General features: G+C 36.1%; 1 protein-coding gene across 8 annotated transcripts in view; it reads left to right on the top strand.

The window, feature by feature from the left end:
• Positions 1-21,607, top strand: part of LOC124537775 (neurobeachin-like) — a 410,519-nt gene that overhangs the window by 224,424 nt on the left and 164,488 nt on the right. For 4 of the 8 annotated variants that reach the window (XM_047114671.1, XM_047114668.1, XM_047114674.1 and 1 more), the window contains exons 9-23: positions 2,498-2,644; positions 2,856-3,164; positions 10,232-10,372; positions 11,118-11,260; positions 13,134-13,347; positions 15,020-15,242; positions 15,547-15,689; positions 15,876-15,962; positions 16,246-16,349; positions 16,616-16,806; positions 17,669-17,985; positions 18,374-19,958; positions 20,149-20,294; positions 20,540-20,704; positions 21,209-21,388. In XM_047114671.1, the coding sequence (XP_046970627.1) occupies positions 2,498-2,644; positions 2,856-3,164; positions 10,232-10,372; positions 11,118-11,260; positions 13,134-13,347; positions 15,020-15,242; positions 15,547-15,689; positions 15,876-15,962; positions 16,246-16,349; positions 16,616-16,806; positions 17,669-17,985; positions 18,374-19,958; positions 20,149-20,294; positions 20,540-20,704; positions 21,209-21,388 (4,095 nt within the window). Of the gene's footprint in view, positions 1-2,497; positions 2,645-2,855; positions 3,165-3,399; positions 3,508-10,231; positions 10,373-11,117; positions 11,261-13,133; positions 13,348-15,019; positions 15,243-15,546; positions 15,690-15,875; positions 15,963-16,245; positions 16,350-16,615; positions 16,807-17,668; positions 17,986-18,373; positions 19,959-20,148; positions 20,295-20,539; positions 20,705-21,208; positions 21,389-21,607 lie in introns of all 8 variants that reach the window. The other 4 variants (XM_047114669.1, XM_047114672.1, XM_047114675.1 and 1 more) reach the window with 4 other exon arrangements.

Here is a 21,607-nt window from a genome sequence, read left to right as displayed (position 1 = left end):
TGTAGAAAATCAAGAAAGGCTTATTCTTAAAGTTTCTTGGAGTACCAGGCGATTATAACTTGACGGGAGCTCTATTTGTTGAATTAATTATTTAGTTCGCGTTCAAAGGGGCGCCCTTACGACGACTGCTGTTATTGGCCCGGCGGCTTGCAGTGTTGTTTTTTTTTTATACCGTTGTGCGTTCGATGAAATATGTAGTAATAGCGATAAAGTGGATATTCAATGAAATATTTATTGAAAACTTAAACTTCTGATAGTAAACATTGCAAAAAACGTTCCAATAAAATGATGGTGTATAAATAATTATATTCGATCTAACAAAAATGATAAATGTATTCTGTTTCAATAGCGTAGAGAATACACAGTAAAAATAATCTATATTGCAACAACTGCTAATAACGCTGTTACATATTCATTTCCACATACGGGATTTAGTAGCAAACTTGTTGGAGCTGATGCAATTTGTGAGTGATGAATATTGGACAGATACAAAATGTTATGCTATTGTAACTTATCGATTTAACTTTTTGTATAACGAATTACCGAAAGCTTCACTGATATTATTTTTTTTTATTATATTAAAACAAAAATAAAAATCGTAACGTCTATATAGTATAGTGTTATAAAAACGATATAATTATATGTATGTGTGTCGTTGGTCTAGTACTAAGAGCTATTGGCTTTTCCTGCTAATAAATTTCGGTCCAAAGTTTGGGACATATACATGAAAAACAGTGTCTTCAAATATCGTACTTTTGACCTCATTCATACGTCAAAAAACAAATGAATACTATTTCGCATCACACAGAAATACCGAAAAATTCCATGACCATTATTAAAATGTGGAACTTTAAATATAGCATATATTATTATATAATACGTAGCCGTAGTCACGGCGCTCGCTGTGACAGAATTTAAACGTTTGCAATATAAAGTGAAACGTACCATATCTCACGAAATCTGCAATTATGTTGAGGACTCGGGGAAAATTCTCTATTTTACATAATAAATTATCTCCCCTCGTGCACTGAATGAGCCCCCTAAAGACCGAATCTCGGCGTATCTCAGCTGTAAATAGGAATTTACATGCCATTACCGAGCAAGGAATGGCAGTTGGAACGCTACCGACTCCGATAGCACGTGATATGGATTGCGTTAATAGCAGTGTTATCGAGGAATCGAGATTGCTGATAAAAACAAATCTATTTATCTCAAACTATACAAAGGACTGCTTTGAGTGAACGTGAACGGTTGAGCTTTTAGGATAATCAATCAGCGTATACTGTAATTTACATCTCAGAATTTACGTATTTACTTAAATTTATTCAATGGAACAAAACGCGTTTGATTTTTTTGTATTTTGTAACTATGCTAGTATTTTGTTTTCCTAGAGTATATTTTTTATCAAAGTGCCGTTAGATTTATTGTTAAATGGTAATTAATGTAAATCAGCTAAATCTATTATATACCTAAAATATATTATGTACCTATGATACAGTTTAGCGGGCTTGCGCGAATACCAACCACAAAGTTCCCTGGACAAAAACCAGCTTTCACAGCGATCGCTCAATTGATTTTAATTCAGTCTATTAGTAGTGAACAAATGTACTATATTCGTTTCCTTTAGAAACATTGCACCAGTTTATATTAATTCTTCTTTGACCGTGCAACGATTTTCAGCGTTCTCTTATAGTGTACTCGGGCCTTTGAGGCGCTTATTGCGTCTGACTTGATGTTGCATACTTCGTTTAACCTTTTGATTACTTCATTACCCAGACAAATAGTTACTTATTTATATACATATTTTGTAGATAAATTGTAGTTACACTGTGTACGATAAGAATTCTGTGAACACATCCTATGCACCAACGATATATACACACGATTATATACACCAACGATAGCGATTGTAATACATTATTTTTCCCAAACCAAATATCAGTTAACGTTGAATGAATGCCAGTTTATAACTCAGTCTGTTTGTTCCGGCTAATCTCTGGAACGGCTGGACTGATTTTGACGGGACTTTCATTTTCATATAGCTTATTTAATAAGCAGTAACTTCAAATTCGTAAATATAAATCGCACGAAGTCAACAACTAGTAATTCGTAAATAATTAACGCGATATAATCGCGGACAAACATACATACATACAAACAATCTAACTGAGAACCTCATTTTTTGAAGTCGGTAAAAAAAAGAGAATTCGTCTTTTAGTGTAAGGACTTGCAGTTAGGGTTTTGAAGGTTCCGGATTTTTGCGAAGATGGGTCTCTTCTTTAGCATTTGCACGAAAATTGCCTTTTATTATTGTAACTAACATTCTAAGACATTTTGTGATCTATTATTATAAACACAAATTCTCTGTAACAAAAATACAACTAAGTATAATCATGTCTACTTTATAAGTTTAACGAAAACCAATTTAAATATATTTAAATTAGTTCTATTGAAGAATAACATAGCTTTATTTTAATTTTCGTTTTTTTTTCTATAGCCTTTCGACAAATGCTACATCGGCGCGACTGCGGAGCTGGATGAGGAGCGAGTTTTTTGCGGTCAGATGGCAGCCATATACCTGTTCGGCGAAGCACTCACCACACACCAAATTTGCGCCATGCACAGACTCGGGCCCGGATATAAGGTAAAACGAAATGTAACAACTTTTTCTCCTGAAAAAAATCACTTCAAAACTTTAAATATGAGTTTATGTTTTAAATTGTTTATTACTATTATGATATACAAACATAGTTAATAAGTGTAATCATTTTTAAAAATAATAGTATTCATTATAATTTAATTTTAATGTTTAAAATACTTGATTTGTGTTTGTTTCCTGCTAACGTTGGACACAGAGTCAATTCCGTTTCGACAACGAATGCAACATCAGTTTACCGGAGAATCACAAAAGGGTGAGCGAGACAGCCGCTCCCAAGCTTGATGCTGAAATTCCTTCCATTCCCGAAAGTGAATCCCAAACTCCCGAAACCCAATCCCCCGAGCCCGCTTCGCGAGATGAAGATACTAAGGCGGCAGAAAGTGAAGAAGCTTGCGTAGTTGTTAAAGAAGATTCGACGCCTCGCGGGCGCCGATTGGCAGACGAGGCGCGCGAAGTGGCCGCTGCGCATGCAACTCTGCTCGTAGATATTGAAGCATGCAAGCGTGTAAGCATGTCGCGCCGCTCGCCCCTATTGAGTTTACATTTGTTTGTCTCTTTCGCTTCTGGTTGTAGAGACAGAAAATCTTTTGGCTCGTTAAAGATTTTACTTTTTTTTCTATTTTATTTTAGAATATCCTCGGTCTTTAACGAATTAAAGATTTTCTCGCACTTGACACGCCTTGTGTGGATAACACCACTTGTGTAATAGTGTTTTGTTACTGTTTTATGTGTGGTGCCAGGGTCAATTTCGATTCGATGGCGAAGCTCGCATCCCGCTGCCGGCCACAGAGGTACGGGTCGACCGCTACGGTGACCTCATCCACGATCCGACACAAAATATTCATGAAGTAAGACTGTCATTACAAGGTCTTAGGTCTCTAACAAGCGGTTGAACGCGGGAGTACATTAACGTAACACTCTTCTAATATACTGTGGTCCTGGTATTTTTACTGAAGAAGATAATAAATCGCATGCGTAGGATTAACTCAGATTTTCTGGGATTTTCTATAGAAAATGGGTTCTTTCGTAATTAACTCCCCAAGATAAATAATTCTCCATTTTGAGGCACATTAAAAACAACAAAGGACAGCCGGCGAGGACAAAAGACGTCTTTGAAGTTAATCCGACCAGAGCGCGACAATTGGACGAAGATTGCTTTGTATATTTTACATTTTGGTCAGGGCTTCGGTTTGTTACTCGTTTATTGTTTATATACCTAAATCTAATGTATAAAGTATACTGTAATATGATATCAAAACGAATAGTTAGGTAATTATCTATAATGACTATATCTTATCTATACTGCAACATTTACGTGATAAAAGAATTGTTTTCAGACGTGATTACAAGCAAGACTTTATATATTTTAGGCTGATTGTTATAAAAAACAAAATAAATATATGTATAAATACAAAATATATAACGCGGCTCTAGTGCATGCTACCAAACCTGTCCGATTGTTACGAGAGGTGAATTCTCTAAACACTTTTAAACAAATTTGTTGCTTCAAGAACGAGTTTCAGACTGCCATTTGTTAAGAACACTTGGATCTTTTAAACGTAACAGCGCTTTTACAAAGTTATTTACTGTTTCAATGTCGCTGGATTGTACAAGTTTCGAACAAAAGAGGGGAGTGAGATTTCGGAGCTTTATAAATAATACTGCCTGTAACAAATAGAATACATTAGCAATTGTTAGCATGGATTTCATTAATTCATATTTTAAATGATTTCATTTCATTTTTGATACACTTATAATTACTTCACATTAGATCCAGCCGTGACATTTAACAGTGACTAAAGAGTTTTAATCGCCACGTCTATCAAATTTTAAATTAATACATATAAGATAACGTGTATATTGTACACGTTCATAAAATATTATAACTATAAGAAGGTTTGGGGGTTTTATTACAGGTGAGAGCTTACAATTAATGCTATCAATAATTCTCAATTTGTTTTTATTTGATTAAATTTGTGACACATTACTTTATTATTATTATACATATGTTATTAAATTGATGTATCATCCTGTCGTGAGACTACGTATTGGTTTTATATAGAATCGAAGTTTTTATCACTGTAGTTTATGTAAACATATAATGTATAATGAATATAATAAGCATTAAAACACCGAGTCGCTGCCAAGTACGAAACGGTATTATCTTGAATCTTACCTCAATGTGTAATAACTGAAATCCGCGGGAAGCGAGTTTCCGTGACGACGTGTTTCCTTCCGTCTGCTTCCATCGTCGTAGGAGATGGCTTACGTGTGTACAAACGTTTTTTTCTTTGCATCGATATTTAGATCTTTAACGACTAGGAATAAGGACTAGAATTCCGTTGTGACGATACGGTTTAGGGTAATTTCGCTGCATTTAAATAGCGCGGAAAGAGATTTGTAATTATGAAGCACTTGGAAATATGCCGATGTTAAATTACTTTTTGAATTTCTGTTTTAGCAAAAAGATTTGTAGCGCATTACTTGCATTTACACTAAATGTACCTAAGTTATGTACATTTCCCCAATTAAAATCCTTTTCTTATATAAGTGTAAATAGCGAAGTTTACTTTGTAGTTTTTTCTAACCAAGAACGCGGCTTCAAATCAAAGCAAACTCCACTAATTATTGTTTGGCGTTGCGTGTTTATCTCCTGTATAATCTTCAAGGTTTCTCCTTGAAACGAATTTGTTTGTCCCAGCAGTGGGATGTTTTATGGCAAGCTGAACCTTCTACTAATAGACAATAATGAAGCCTGTAGAATCTTCATAAAATTACTTGTTGTAACTGTGTGATAAATGAAAATCGTAAAAAAAGTTGTTGTTTCTGCAAGAAATCTAAGATCTTTTTATATAAAGTCCTTGCGAACAAAGTCGTGCACACAGCGGAGTTATTGAAGTATTTTTGCGCGAGAAAAATACTCTTTACAAATGAAATGAATGTTTAGGAAAAATTTAGAAAAAGGAAAACTTACCGTTTTTGCTTGTTACTCGAAATAGACGTTTCCGTTTACATTAGGGAATATATTTAAGAAAAAGGGACTTTTCTTTTCTCTTTGTAAAACACAGCATTAGACCCCTCAAGGGAAGATCCTTGATTGAAGGTTGTACGACAACTGAAATATTCAAAGCGGAACGGCGCGGAAAGGCCGTAGTGCACTCTAAAATGCCGGGCTCTTTTTTATTCATGCAAGCCTGGTACCTCACCTGTTCGTTATTTACGTCACGATAATAATTTATTAAATATTCAGATTTGCAAAAAGTTTTTTGAATTATGATTATATATATTGACATATTATACAAGCACATATGTCATAGCGACACAAATTAGAGCCTAAATGGCTCAATTATATGTTCTTTTAACTGATGCTTATATCCAAATAAGGATGGTAAAATAAATTAACACTATTTATTGTATTAATTATAAGTTTATTTCAAAACACTTATCAAACAGACTTTCTGATTGGGTAGAATTATTATTAATAAAACTTCGTTAATTGAATTTAAAAATTAATTACCATAATAATGAATTTCGGCATTGCGAACTCATCTCGTAAAGCATGTGATCCCGGTAGCGCCGGCTATCTCATAAATACTACTTAAAGTTAAATTAATGTAATTTGGTGAGATTCATTGAATTAATATTGTGTGTTTTTTTTTTAAATATGTTGTGATTTATTGCATAACAATTAAGCCTCTGTTATTTTATGTGTTCGTTATTTCAGTATCTTAACAGAATATAAAAAAAAAATCCGATAGTAAAACTTCTACCAAATCTCTTCGAAATCATAAAAATTTAAATAATCAATAAAATTATATATTTTTATAAGTTAAAAAAAGATTTTTTGTGAGAGTATGATGGCCGACAATATATAAAAACAACAACTTTCGGAATTTGGCGAAAACAAAAGAATAGTTCTTTGTAAATTTACAAAAAATGTAAAAAATGATTCTTTGTACAAAAAAATTTAACTTAAATGAAATCTTGTCCTATACATATAAATAAATCATTATCTTTAAAAGTTTTCATAAATGGTTCAGCTCTAGATTTAGTAGCTGTATTTTATATAAAGTATTCGTATGCAGTGTATGATTTATTCACTCAAAGTTATCTTAATATGTCTGCGAGTTGGTCGTTGGAAACTATTAATATCCACACATTTCCAGAGTCGAGATGTTTAAGTGGTAATTTAAGATCTCTTCAGAATCATAAGCTTCGAGCTAAGAAACTAGACATTCTACATTTTGCAATGAAATTACGTTAACTGTGAAGGAGGGTCATATGTGCCGGTATAATGGTGGAAATTCTCCCTCCCCTACCATTACAAGCTGGATAACTCACAGAAAATGTGTATGAGAATTTCTAAAGATTATTTTCTGTTTTTGTTTTCAACTTTTTCCTTTGTGGTTGGGAATTGAAGTGTAAGTAAGTTGTTGGTAAATTTGAAAAGATAAACATTATATACGACATCCATTTCAATGCTTTTTATAATAATTACTTTTTATAATTATACTAATATTACAAAGAGGAAAACTTTGTTTATTTGTTTATAATGAATAGGCTCAATTACTACTGGACCGATTTAAAAAAATCTGTCAATATTTGAAAGCTACATTATTCACGAGTAGCATTTAAATTTAATTTGGAAAAAAAAATATTTTGGAAAAAATAGGGTCCCGTGAGATATTTGGGTTTTTCGAGCACAAGGTGTAAAAAGACAACCAGAATCATCTTTTTACTTTTTTATTGTATCTTTATAGGTTATTTTGATTTTCTTTTGATATCCTACCACAAATCCGAAATCTACGCGGACGAAGTCGCGGGCAGAAGCTAGTTATTCATGCAGTCGCTACAATTTGATATTGTATGAAATATAAACAAACTCAAAAGATTTGGTATTATAGGTATAGTGTTACAATTAAAAAAAGATCTGATAACTCTTTTAACTCATCTATTATTTGCTTATATTTTTTTACGAAAGTCTTATTAAATATTTAAAAAATAATAATAATAAACTTTTATATATATACGTACTAAAACGAGTAAAATTTAGCTAACTCGATCTATAGAATTTAGATCGAAAGCACCCCCAAAATTGTGTAAAAAATTTAAGCCTCATTTGGGATAGAAGTTGTTTAAAATTCAGGTACAAAAGTTAACCCTTGTCTACAGGTTTTATAAAAGCTTGTAAAATAAACTGCATTTCCGATCGCGAGTCCGAAACGATCATACCATGGATAAAACATGGTATATTGTGTATTATATTTCTGTATTTATGTAGTATATTTCTTTTTTGATGATAAGTGAAGAAAATTTTGAAGCTTCCAACTTTATCTAACTCGCTTTGGTTCCTTTTCGATCAACTGAACTACTATCATTAATATATTTTTTAACTTTTCTTTCATAACATGAAGTTATAAGTTGGCGCTGAGTGTGCTCTAACTTTATCCTCCGCTCTACATCAAGTGCGAGTTTGTTAAATAAACAGCCTTTGTCAAAAATGAAAAAAAAAAAATATATATTTCTCTTGCTAACTTCAAACGAAACAGACGTAAATATAAATGTCTTAGTTTTAGTCTGCTGAATGCACTATAAACAGTTCTGGACTTATATATCTTTATTTAAAACACATTACCCCTATTTACGCAAGTGTGTTGTATGTTAGCTTTTCTTAGTATCATTGAAACGATGGTTGATTGCGATAAAGATCGAGTAAAAATTAAGTTAATGAAACTATTTATCGCTTGACTACCCGTAACCCAAAACTCAATAAAATGTTGGAAACACCAGCTAACTCAGCGAGTTTGGAGTTGAGTTTTGAACTTCCCATAGTTTTCTCTGTAATCTCGTTAAGGAAATATTACTGTGGGTGGCGAAATGTGGCTATAATAGCGTTCATTTACTTTTTTATGCTCAAACTTTGCTCGTTTGGTTTTGATTTTTTTATTTTACAATACTTTTTATACTTTTAACCACACTATAAATATTTTATATAAACATAAAAAAATATACATATTTATTTAAATACTTTTATATTTTTTATCACGTTTGCGCTATTGTGATAATTTGGACTAGATAGAGGCTATCGATAAGGTTGGACAGTTTTGTAGCAAAAGCAAAACTCGATCGAATAATTTTCACGGTATTTCACCTCGCAATGAACACATGCGTACTACTAATGAATATATTTTATGTTGCAGTGACGTTCACAAATGAAAATAATAATCATTTGTTAACCGCAATGATATTACAAATTTAATATTTCGTATATTTGCAATTTAACTCCGAAATCGTTATATTTTGTTGATATGAAATTTACATTAAACGGGTAATAATAAACTTAATATATTAGTATTACATTGCGCGTAATAGAGACAATACGTATATTTTGTTATTCTAAACAGAACTTGGACTAAGAGGTTGAGTTGACAAAAGACAAAAAAAATCTAAGCTGTTTTAATGGCGGGCTGATGAGCAAATATTAGTCACCACTGTTCGTATACGTATATAATAAATACACTCGTACATACATACCTCCAATAGTATTATATGTTCTTAAGATTCTTTAAGCCTTTATGAAAATAAAATAATTATAATATATGTGCCGAAGACTGACTTGTGTGTCATAAAAATATATTTGCTTCTGGAGTTAATTAATTATCTTAATAAAAAAAAAAATAAAAGACGACTTCAAACTAAACACGATATTAAAACAAATAAATATGCACTAAAAGGTAATAAAAATAATTACGTATTCAACATATTTTTTAGAGTCCTCCTAAGTAAAATGAAATGAAAAATATTATACTACTTAAAAGTCGATTTACGTATTTATAGTTTGTCATATTTGGAGCCAGTGTCGGCGACGAATTGATATCCTCCACCTTTTTGAAGTCGGTTGGAAATACACTCATTTGAATCATTTAAGGATTTTATACTTCTTATAAATATATCTGGTGTCGGCAACATTATTCCATAATATAATAACTGTATAGCTATTGAAGGGACTACGTGTTGATATAATGTAAGCAATTAAATGTAAATTTCGTAACATTTAACCCCCTTTTGTTGTATGGTAACACATTCCCCTTTCTCCTCAATGTATAATCAAACGTGTTTGCATGGATGTTTTGTTGTTATTGTCTGTGGCGTAATGTTGAATTTGTTTTTGGTTGTTATTTAAAAATACTTAAGACTACTTTTTTTATTTATTTTATCTGCATGGAGTAAATGTTTGCTGACCTCGTCCCACTGGAAACAGTGTTGCTTCTGTTGTATATTTATTTAATTATACTGTTTTGTATATGCCTCAGTATTAATTTATATATTATTTGGTAATTTAATAATACTAAGTCATACTAACAGAATAACTAGTTATAATTTAGAAATAGCTAACGATTAAAGCCTTTACGCTTAAAAGCTAGCCAAGTAATAACATACTATAATTTTGAATTTCCAGTAAATATTTAAAAATTGAAAGATGTTTTCTATATATAATGAACTTTTCTCTATTGCACAATTATGAGGAAGGGAAATACCTTGTTCTATACCTATTTTAATGTAATGATTCAGGTGCTGTACGACGGCAAACTGTCATCGGCGATAGTGTTCATGTACAATCCGGTGGCAACCGACGGTCAACTGTGTTTGCAGTCGGCTCCCAAAGGCAATGTGTCGTACTTTGTGCATACGCCACATGCACTTATGCTGCAGGTAAGCTCCTCGACACTTATGCTGTCCTAATGGCAGGCTACTAATTAATTCTGTAAATGGTTTACTTACCTTTGAGCTGATACGTATTTATTATACTAACATTGTTCTGTATAAAATACAATCGGAACTCTATTCTCATTATATATTTTTGACCAACAACATTAAGTTGAGTTAGTTTAAAACTTAATTAATTATTATTTTTAAAACTTATCGCCTACCTGCCCTAGTACGAAAAACTCACCACAGCTTAAGCTAATTCAGATATATTATTAGTTAAAATGCTTTAGTTAGTCAGTAGTAATTTTTAACAGAATATGTTTTATTATATTTTAATATTCAAATATTTTAATCAAAATAGTTAAAATGAAATTTGTATTTTATCATAACATTTTTTTTACTTACGAAATGAAATTTCGAACAGCATTGCTAAAAACATTTTCCGATGTAGTTTATTTAAACGACCGAAACACCTAATCTAAAAGTTTTACAAAGAACGCGTGTGTCAACACATGGGATGCTTGTTTGTGCTTACTTTGTCACGTTAACGGAACCTACCCTCTTTTAAAATATTTACACGAGTCACGAACCACTTTCATGTGTGATTATTTCCTTTTCCCTAAGAATATTAGATTTACTTCAAAGTGTATTGGCGAAATTGAGTTAACTAATGCTTAGATTTATTATAATTATATTTTCAGCTTATGCTTATTATGTTTTTTTATGAGTGTATTATTTGTCTTTACAGGAGGTTAAGGCAGTAGTTACACATTCGATCCACAGTGCACTCAACTCTATCGGTGGCGTACAAGTGTTGTTTCCGCTATTCGCGCAACTCGACTTGCCGCACGACGCGCCGGCCGCCGACCCTAAAAGAGATCCCATGCTGTGGTATGTTCTCCTGGTACTTTGATACGGGTCTAATGATTTTCTTTGTTTCTTCGTACAGAGCGGAATATAGAAAAAAGAAAAAGGAATCCTTTAATAGTTTTTATACGAATCGTTTAATAATCATTCCTTATTCGTCATGCTTAGCATATTTTAATAAGAGTATGTTATAATTCTATTAAATTTTATGTAAATGTCAATACATCATAATTGTAGAAATAATTGTGGTGGATGATGAATAAATTCAACTGTTGCAATAGGACTGAGTCTACAAAATTAGTTCTATGTACTCAACTAACTAGTGCTAAAATTTCAAAACTAAATTATACTACTGACTTTAGATGGTTCTAGTCCATTCATTAATATTCCAAGTAGCAAGGGACGCGTAACCGGGGTAAATGCGTTTTCTATGTCGTTACCTAATCGCTCTCTGAGTTAGCCGACCGTCTAGAGCCGACCGGGTAATAACTAACTCCTCAGAACTACTAATTGCCTGGTGTCGACCTCGGTTACCCGAGTGGATTTATAGGAGGAGTTTAAAGGAGGATTTAAATTAAATGTGGATGAATCTAAACTTAATGTCTACTTCATTTGATATTTATTTTATTGTTCAAAAAATATTTTAAATTGTAATTTATTTAAGTATCTGTACATACGTTTAATAAATGTTTATTTATTATTGAATATGATAAAATTAAATATGATAAAGATTATTTTGTATAAATTCTTATTTAATAAAAAGGCAATGAACGTGTTCTGTATCTACGCCTTAATAACGTTGCCGCACAATACTAAGCTTAAACTGCTTCACAGCAACTCGTATTAGACGGTGTCCACAATCAAATTTATGCATACCAAAGTCTCATGACACCCTGGTACAGATTATAACATGAACGAGGGTTGAACGTAACGATTAGAGAGGTTTAACGATACTCCGTGATGATAGGAGCTTTCGGTCACTTATGGACAATGGTGTGTCAAATTGTTGAACGTAAGGCCGTTTCTGATTTACATAATAATTTATTCTCCTTTCTAATTATTTAGATTTATGTTTTATATTCTTTTGTAAAAAAATACAAAAATATTTTTTTACATTGTTTTTATAGAATTATTTTAGTATTTATAATGATATTCCGTATACGTCGATAAAATAAGTGGATTTAAAAAAAAGAAATAAAGTCATACGTTTCATAAAAGATTTAATTAATTAATTAATGGTATATCTGGCCATTGGTATGGAACGCAATCGTAGATGTGACGACAAATTGGGTAACTAATCCATATCGATTTTCCTGATACTGAGCAAGTAAACTAACTGGGGAATTGGCAACTTACTGACAAAGACAAAGCCTCTATCCTATTATACAGAATGCAGTTAAGGTATAATACTGCACAGTGATTTCTAGATATCTACTAAAAATATATAAAGTATAGAAATACAAAGAGATAATTATGAATGATTTTTGATTTATATGGTTCCTAAGAGCCGAGATGGCCCAGTGGTTAGAACGCGTGCATCTTAACCGATGATTGCGGGTTAAAACCCAGGCAAGCATCGCTGATTCGTGTGCTTAATTTGTCTTTATAATTCATCTCGTGCTCAGCGGTGAAGGAAAACATCGTGAGGAAACCTGCATGTGACAACTTTCATAGAAATTCTGCCACATGTGTATTCCACCAACCGGCATTGGAACAGCGTGGTGGAATATGTTCCAAACCTTCTCCTCAAAGAGAGAGGAGGCCTTTAGCCCAGCAGTGGGAATTTACAGGCTGTTGTTATTGTTGTTGTATGGTTCCTATATCGTGTATTTTTTTAATTTAAACGGAAAAACGAAGACAAGGAAAACATACGTAGGAATGGCTTCTATGTCCCCAGTTCGAAACTCCTCGGCTTCGTGTGTTCGCTGGTGGAGTCGTGCAGCACGGTGCAGCAGCACATGCTGCAGTGCCGCGGCTTCCTCGTGATCTCGCACATGCTGCAGCGCTGCGGGCGGGACCACCTCACCCCGGACACGCTCGCCTCCTTCCTGCATTTGACGAAACATCTTGTCACTTGCTGTTCTCCTAATTCTGATTTGCTTTTGAAACAGGTAACCGGGGATTTTGATTTTTACTTGTATTTCGGCTTATTCGGATGTCGCTATTACAATATCTACGTATATATTAAATAATTTTACGAGGTTATTTTTAAAATTATATGCTTTTTTTTCTGAAATATACTTTCAGGCTAAATGATAATGTATGTGTCATAAAAACATATCTGCCAGTAATGTAACATAATACAAGTTTATACATATAACATTTTTATTATTTTATTGAAGAAGAAGAAATTAGACAAAATTGCCGTGGACCAAGTAAGAGTGCGAGTTACTCCCAAACTTAGAGCGTTTCCACGAAAATTACAAGCGTAAATTCACATTAAGCGGCCGGAAAATATGTATTTGCGATGAAATCTCGACCTCCTCGCAATTTCTCCGTAACGGTTGGGGAGGTTCGGTATATTGGACTACAAATCAAACTTAATTGCTTTAAAAAAGCCAGATGCTTATTCTTAGTAAATTTAAACTTACGTTTAAAATATTATAAGTTAAAAAAATATCGTATTTTAATTTTATAAGTAAGTGGTCACCATAAGCCATAGACACTTGTAATGAAAAATTTTGAATCATTCCTCATAACGTCAGTGATCCACCAACGTTGGGAAGTAAAATGTTATGTCCACTATTGCTGTAGTTATACTGGCTCATTCACCCTTCAAACCGTCAAAGGATTTGCTGTCTGGCGGCAGAGAAGTAAAATGATGATGCCAGAACTGATTTTCTTGTCGGTTTTAGTACACAATTACTACGACTAAAATTTTATAATTCATATACTCACGTTCTCTTTTTTGTAAATATAATTTCGTTAATTTAAAAAAAGGATCATTCGAATCTCTTCTCTTCTCTAGATTCTCTTCTTCGAAAAGAGGTACAACGATACTAATTCGTAGGTCCTAAAGTTGGTAGATCATTGACGATATAACCTACAGTTCTACTACTCTTTACCACCAATGTATATGGTAATCACTTACCATCAGATGACCTCTTTATAAGGTCACCAAAACCAAAGCGCTTTCTGATACATATAATACTAGTACATATGATCTGTTAGATATAAGTTGGCGCACAGCTGGTTACTGGTTGCGTTTCGATGGTTGTTAGCGCACGCTCCTCTTGCTTTTCGCATCCATTTCTACACCCTTATTTATTAATTACTTACTATTAATATTTTTATATCCCAAATTTTGCACACCACAATTATTATTTTACCACCAATTATATAATTTATTTAAACTCCTCGTTTGATCCAAAACATTTTGGTTTATACAATTCATATGTATAATTTGTTTGTAATTTATTTTGCGAAATCGCTTTTATCGTTGTAAGAAAATAATAATTTCAGTAGTAAGTAAGTAAGTATATAATAAAAATACAACATTTACTGAAGTGTAAATACACATGTATAATGAGATAGTTCGATTGTGGTAAAAAAACGCGGCTGGGGCGCTCAATAGAGGCTTTATAGCAGTTTCCTTATTACACGTATAACATGCTCAACATGTATGTAGTAACAAATAGTCGGAAGTTGTACTGTATTTATACGTGTATATGTTACACGTATAGTATTTGCAATGAGGCAAAGCAAGAGCGCGTACGCTAGCGACCGGCGGACAGTCCGTAGCGCGCTAATCAGTCGTTTTGCCAATCGTTCGTGACGTGGCAGCTGCTGGACCACGTGCTGTTCAACCCGGCGCTGTGGATCCACACGCCGGCCGCCGTGCAGGCGCGCCTGTACTGCTACCTGGCCACGGACTTCCTGGCCGACGCGCACATCTACGGCAGCGTGCGCCGCGTCAGCACCGTGCTGCAGACCGTGCACACGCTCAAGTACTACTACTGGGTCGTCAACCCCAGGCCCAAGAGCGGGATCGCGCCCAAAGGTTTGGGTATGTTTGCTCTGCGAGTAGCCCTCTCTAGTAGCTCGACGTTTTAGCAAAAGCTAAATTGTTCGCTCTAAGCGACAACAAACTCCAATTCAATCTTATGAATATAAAAAAAAAACTCTGAAGCAATATGCTTATCGTCAATATCTGTTCTTACATTGGATAGTTATATGATTTTTCTATGAATGTTCACTATTTAATAAACGGCTAAATATTTTTTATAGGAACAAATAACTTACCCTCTAGGTTGAACAGATCGCTGATTGTATACGTATTTATTCAAAGGGCAATATCTTTCAAATTACAGATGGCCCTCGCCCAGCACATAAGGATATACTGACAATACGAGCATACATCCTGCTATTCCTCAAGCAACTCATCATGATCGGCAACGGAGTTAAGGAGGACGAACTCCAGTCCATTTTAAACTACCTGACCACCATGCACGAGGTATCATTATTTTTACTAACTATTTTAGTACGTTCATAATTTGGATAAATATATAAATGACAATTCATATAATTTACTGTCCCCTTACAGTTAACATTATTTATTTTAAAAAATAATATCGTTTACGATGTAAATTTATTCACTTACAAAGGCACGGATAAAAGTGTGGATCATACTCGTTTCCAGGATGAGAATCTCCATGATGTACTACAGATGTTAATATCGTTGATGTCGGAGCACCCCAGTTCAATGGTACCGGCTTTTGACGCGAAGGTACTATATATAAATATTTTATTACCATAGATTAAATATGTGATATGCGTATTTTTTTTTATAATATCCGGTTAGGCATATGACTCCACTCCAATTGATGGTAAATGGAAATGGAATCCAAACGCATTAATATGTAATAATAATAATTATTAGTATGTATTTAAGCCAAACATACATATGTCGGCATATGCCATAGCCTGTAATGTTTAGGATGGCCGTTTGTTTGCATTAAAACGAATCTGTTTGATATTGTCTCACTTTAACAAATTTATAACGTCTCCAGGGTGGCGTGAGGACCATCTTCAAGCTGCTGTCATCGGAGAGTCAGCTCATACGGCTGCAGGCGCTGAAGCTGCTCGGGTTCTTCCTGAGTAGAAGCACCCACAAGTACGTGCTCGTTCTTACGCCTGTACCGTCGCGGCGCCGTCTAACGACCCCCTCCCCCCCTTCCCCCCGCAGGCGCAAGTACGACGTGATGTCCTAATGACCCCACCCCCCGCAGGCGCAAGTACGACGTGATGTCCTAATGCCCCCCCCCCCGTTCCCCCCGCAGGCGCAAGTACGACGTGATGTCCTAATGCCCCCCCCCCCCGTTCCCCCGCAGGCGCAAGTACGACGTGATGTCCTAATGCCCCCCCCCGTTCCCCCCGCAGGCGCAAGTACGACGTGATGTCGCCGCACAACTTGTACACGCTGCTGGCCACGCGGCTGGGCGCGGGCGGCGAGGCGCTGGCGCTGCCCGTGTACAACGCGCTGTACGAGCTGCTGACCGAGCACGTGGGCCAGCAGATCCTCTACACCAGCCACCCCGAGCCGCAGCCGCACTTCCGCCTCGAGAACCCCAGTACGTGCTGTTGACACCATACAACAACAACAACAATAACAGCCTGTAAATTCCCACTGCTGGGCTAAAGGCCTCCTCTCCCTTTGAGCAGAAGGTTTGGAACATATTCCACCACCCTGTTCCAATGCGGGTTGGTGGAATACACATGTGGCAGAATTTCTATGAAATTTGTCACACGCAGGTTTCCTCACGATGTTTTCCTTCACCGCTGAGCACGAGATGAATTATAAAGACAAATTAAGCACGTGAAACAGCGGTGCTTGCCTAGGTTTGAACCCGCAATCATCGGTTAAGATGCATGCGTTCTAACCACTGGGCCATCTCGACTCTCGATTGACACCATACCTAATCATATCGTCTTTAATACTTGCTACGAACGTGGAATATTTTTTTTATGGTATAGGTTGACGGACGAGCATATGGGCCTGATGGTAAGTGGTCACCATCACCATAGACAATGACGCTGTTAGAAATATTAACTATCCTTACATCGTCAATGTGCCACCAACCTTGGGAACTAAGATGTTATGTCCCTTGTTCCTGTAGTTACACTGGCTCACTCACCCTTCAAACCGGAACACAACAATACTAAGTACTGTTATTTGGCAGTAGAATATCTGATGAGTGGGTGGTACCTACCCAGACGGGCTTGCACAAAGCCCCACCATTAAGTAAATTTAGTTTATCAACTAAAATAAATCAATTTGAAGTTTTGTCCAACTTGTCAATTTTTTATCTCTATCTCTGTCTAACGTAACATAAATGCTTGTTAAATGAAAAAGTAGAATTCAAAAACATTGTAGATACGAGTATTATACTATGATGATCGCTAATTTTACTAAGACTGTTTTTTTACCATTAGTGATCCTAAAGGTCGTCGCAACACTAATCCGCCAGTCGAAGCAAACGGAACAGCTGTTAGAGGTCAAGAAGTTGTTCCTGTCGGACATGACGCTCCTGTGCAGCAACAACCGGGAAAACAGGCGCACGGTGCTGCAGATGTCTGTGTGGCAGGAGTGGCTCATAGCCATGGCCTACATACACCCCAAGAACGCAGAGGAGCAGAAGATATCCGACATGGTGTACTCACTGTTCCGCATGTTACTGCACCACGCCATCAAGCACGAGTACGGCGGCTGGAGGGTGTGGGTTGATACGCTGGCCATCGTGCACTCTAAGGTGACTTTGCCAGCATCCCACTTTGCTTCACACACCAGAGCTACTAACAATCAAACTTTGATGGCTGACATATTTATTCTTTAACGATATTTATTTTTGACGACCTCCATGGTCGAGTTATATGTACGCCGGTTTTCATGGGTACGCCACTCTGAGGTCCCGGGTTCGATTCCCGGCATTTCGATGTTGTCTTGGGTCGGGGTGTTTGTGGTACCGTCGTAACTTCTGATTTCCATAACACAAGTGCTTCAGCTACGTACATTGGGATCGGAGTAGTAATGTATGTGATGTTGTCTCATATTTATTATTTATTTATTAACGTGTAATGATTATCAAGATGATCAAACTTGTATGTTAAATACATTAATACTACTTTCATCTTTAACAGGTATCTTATGAAGAATTCAAACTCCAATTTGCTCAAATGTACGAACATTACGAGCAAAGACGAGCCGACAATATCACAGACCCCGCGGAAAGGCAACAGCGACCTATCTCAACGATATCCGGCTGGGACAGACACACAGATGCCTCTGCCAAGGCCAGGGTTCTGCCGGATGCGGACGGCAGCGATGAAAGTACTCCAGTTACTGTCATCAAACAAAACGTCCTCAACCACGGAGCTCAAACCGAACTAGGGAAAGGATTGTCACTCCGAGAAGTTGAATCGTGTAGGTGTAAAAAGCCAAGTGAAAGTACAGAAGACAGTCGGACTACAGTAGTGTATAGTGAAGTGTGTAAAGTGCATAGCCCAGTGAAAACTGTCAATACCGAAGTGCCCATCGATGGTTGTGATAGTGTTAGTAACGCCGAAGTCGAGCACGCTATCGACGAAGAACAGATCGAAGACAAAATGCTCAATGCGAATAACGAATTAGTTCAATCTATTATTGAAAATAAGCTTCTAGAAAGTTCCGAGTCAGGTATCGGGACGATCGAACCTGATTCAGAGAAAACTGATAAGCCCTTGACTAGGCAAGGTAGTCTCGATTACATTCCAGTTAGAGATATAGGAGATAACGTAATGAAAGACGATAACACAGACAAGAGTGAAGGATTGCCCTCTAGCTTATCAGTGAGTGAAACGGCGAGTCCCGAAAGAGTTGCTGATGGTTTAAATAATATAAATGAAAGGGAATCCGAGCTATCAGATCCGTCCGAGTTGTACTTAACTCCAAGTGAAGCGACTAGTCCTAGAAAAATACAAGAAAAGACTGACTCTAGCATTCCAGATGATGTTTCAACTGATGACCCTAAGCACATTGCGATAAATATTGTCAATGATGTATTAACGGTTGCTTTGGAAACTGTGAGATTAAAAACAGACGACGATACCGATTCTGGCGCTATATCCGGGGGCCTTCATTCAGAGGGAAACACGCCGAATGGTCGTGAAGACTTAGAACAAGATATTGAAGATATTTTGGATCAAAAGCAAGTCGTAGAAACGATTGCTAATGACTTAGTTATGGATATAATCTCTGCGGTTGTTTCTAAAAGTGAAGATATAATTACAACAGATATTAATTTAGATAGTCCCCACAGGGATCTGCCGGACCTTTCGCACGAAAGCAATGTGTTACCTCTCGGCGGGGAGTTTTTAGTGCCCACGACAGAAGAATCCAAAAATGAGTCTACATCGCCAACTGGTGTTGATGTCGAAGAAAATTCCAAAAATGAAAGCCAAAGAATAGAAAGTAATGAAATAGAAGAACCCAAAACGCCTGAAATACCTCCCATATCAACCATTAGTGAGAATATATCCCTAGCTAATAAAAAAGAGCAGGATAATGAAGAAGATAGGAATTGTGACGAAAGGGACAAAAGACGAGTTAGCTTGCCCGGTGACAGTGAGATGAAGCAGGATAGCAATAGAGGCGAAGGTGTCGCTACACAAGGGACTAATACATCAACGTCACCAAAGAGGCCCCGCAGCGCATCTACGAGTACACAAGTTGACTCAAATCACTTCGGTATGATTTTTTTTTAATTATTGGCAATATTTGTATAGTAACTTACTTTAATTTTACTTCAAAAGTTTCATCCAAAACGCCAATTTTAACATTTTTTAATTTAATAGTTTTATATGAAAAGTTGTTTATTTCTAAGAGCTCCTGCCATTTGTAGTACTTATATTACACGTTACTGTTTAAAAACTTTCAGAAACTAAACGACCGTCCAAGTGCAATCGGCCGATGTTCTCTCCCGGACCGACAAGGCCACCGTTTCGCATACCGGAATTCCGCTGGTCCTATATTCACCAGCGCCTGCTGTCCGATGTATTATTCTCATTGGAGACTGATATCCAGGTAACATTAATTTATTGTCCAATTAGCTTAATTGATTTATTAAGCTATTAAAGACATTTTCAATAAAGAAACTTAAAATAAAATAAATAAGCTGATATTTATTTACTACTGTGTTGTTTGTAATAATCTAAAAATTATTAAAAATATATTTTACACCGGCCACGAACGGCCTCTAACTTCCTACGTGTGAGAAATCTCAACTACAAACGTTTCTAGTTATTTATTAACGGAATATTGCTTTAAAGGTATGGCGAAGTCACTCCACTAAGTCGGTGATAGACTTCGTGAACAGCAGCGAGAACGCGATCTTCGTCGTGAACACCGTGCACCTCATCAGCCAGCTCGCCGACAACCTCATCATCGCGTGCGGCGGCCTGCTGCCGCTGCTGGCGTCCGCCACGTCGCCTAATGTAAGCATTTGTTGAACTCAACTGCTTCTATTCTATATTTTCTATATCTTCTATCTATGTATTACTATCCTCGAAACTCAAAATGTCACGTCTGTGAATCCAAGTGTTCTGAGTTGCATAATACTTAGTTAAATATTTTAACCAACTCCTGAAATACATGAGCTGAGATGGCCCAGTGGTTAGAACGCGTGCATCTTAACCAATGTTTGCGGGTTCAAATCCAGGCAAGCACCATTATATATATGTGCTGAATTTGTGTTTATAATTCATCTCGTGCTCGGCGGTGAAGGAAAACATCGTGAGGAAACCTGCATGTGTCTAATTTCATTGAAATTCTGCCACATGTGCATTCCACCAACCCGCATTGGAACAGCGTGGTGGAATATGTTCCAAACCCTCTCCTTAATGGAAGAGGAGGCCTTAACCCAGCAGCGGGAAATTTACAGGCTGTTACTTTACTTTTTTTTACTGAAATACAAGCGACAATGTTATTTTACTCCCCAGAACGAATTAGATGTAATCGAGCCCACGCAAGGAATGCCCGTCGAGGTGGCCGTCACGTTCCTGCAGCGACTCGTGTCGATGGCCGACGTGCTGATATTCGCGAGCGCGCTGAACTTCGCGGAACTGGAGGCAGAAAAAAATATGTCCAGCGGAGGCATCCTCCGGCAGTGTCTGAGACTCGTGAGTACAGCAGCGATCCAGTTTCAGACGTAGACTATAGCCGTGTATACATTCTAAATTCTTTTCATTGCTGTAGGTATACAGATTATACATTTAACGTTTTTTATGTATGTGTGTTTAGTCTTACTGTGTATCGACTTTTATCTCTTATTGCATACGTGTAAGGTAAACCTTTACAGTACTTCGAAGGTTGTTTGAAAATCTTCCAAATCTTTTAAA

Source organism: Vanessa cardui, chromosome 19 (genome assembly GCF_905220365.1).
Source record: "Vanessa cardui chromosome 19, ilVanCard2.1, whole genome shotgun sequence".
Taxonomy (NCBI): domain Eukaryota; kingdom Metazoa; phylum Arthropoda; class Insecta; order Lepidoptera; family Nymphalidae; genus Vanessa; species Vanessa cardui.
The sequence above is the reverse complement of the archived record's forward strand: the minus strand, read 5'-3'. Positions and strand labels throughout refer to the sequence as shown.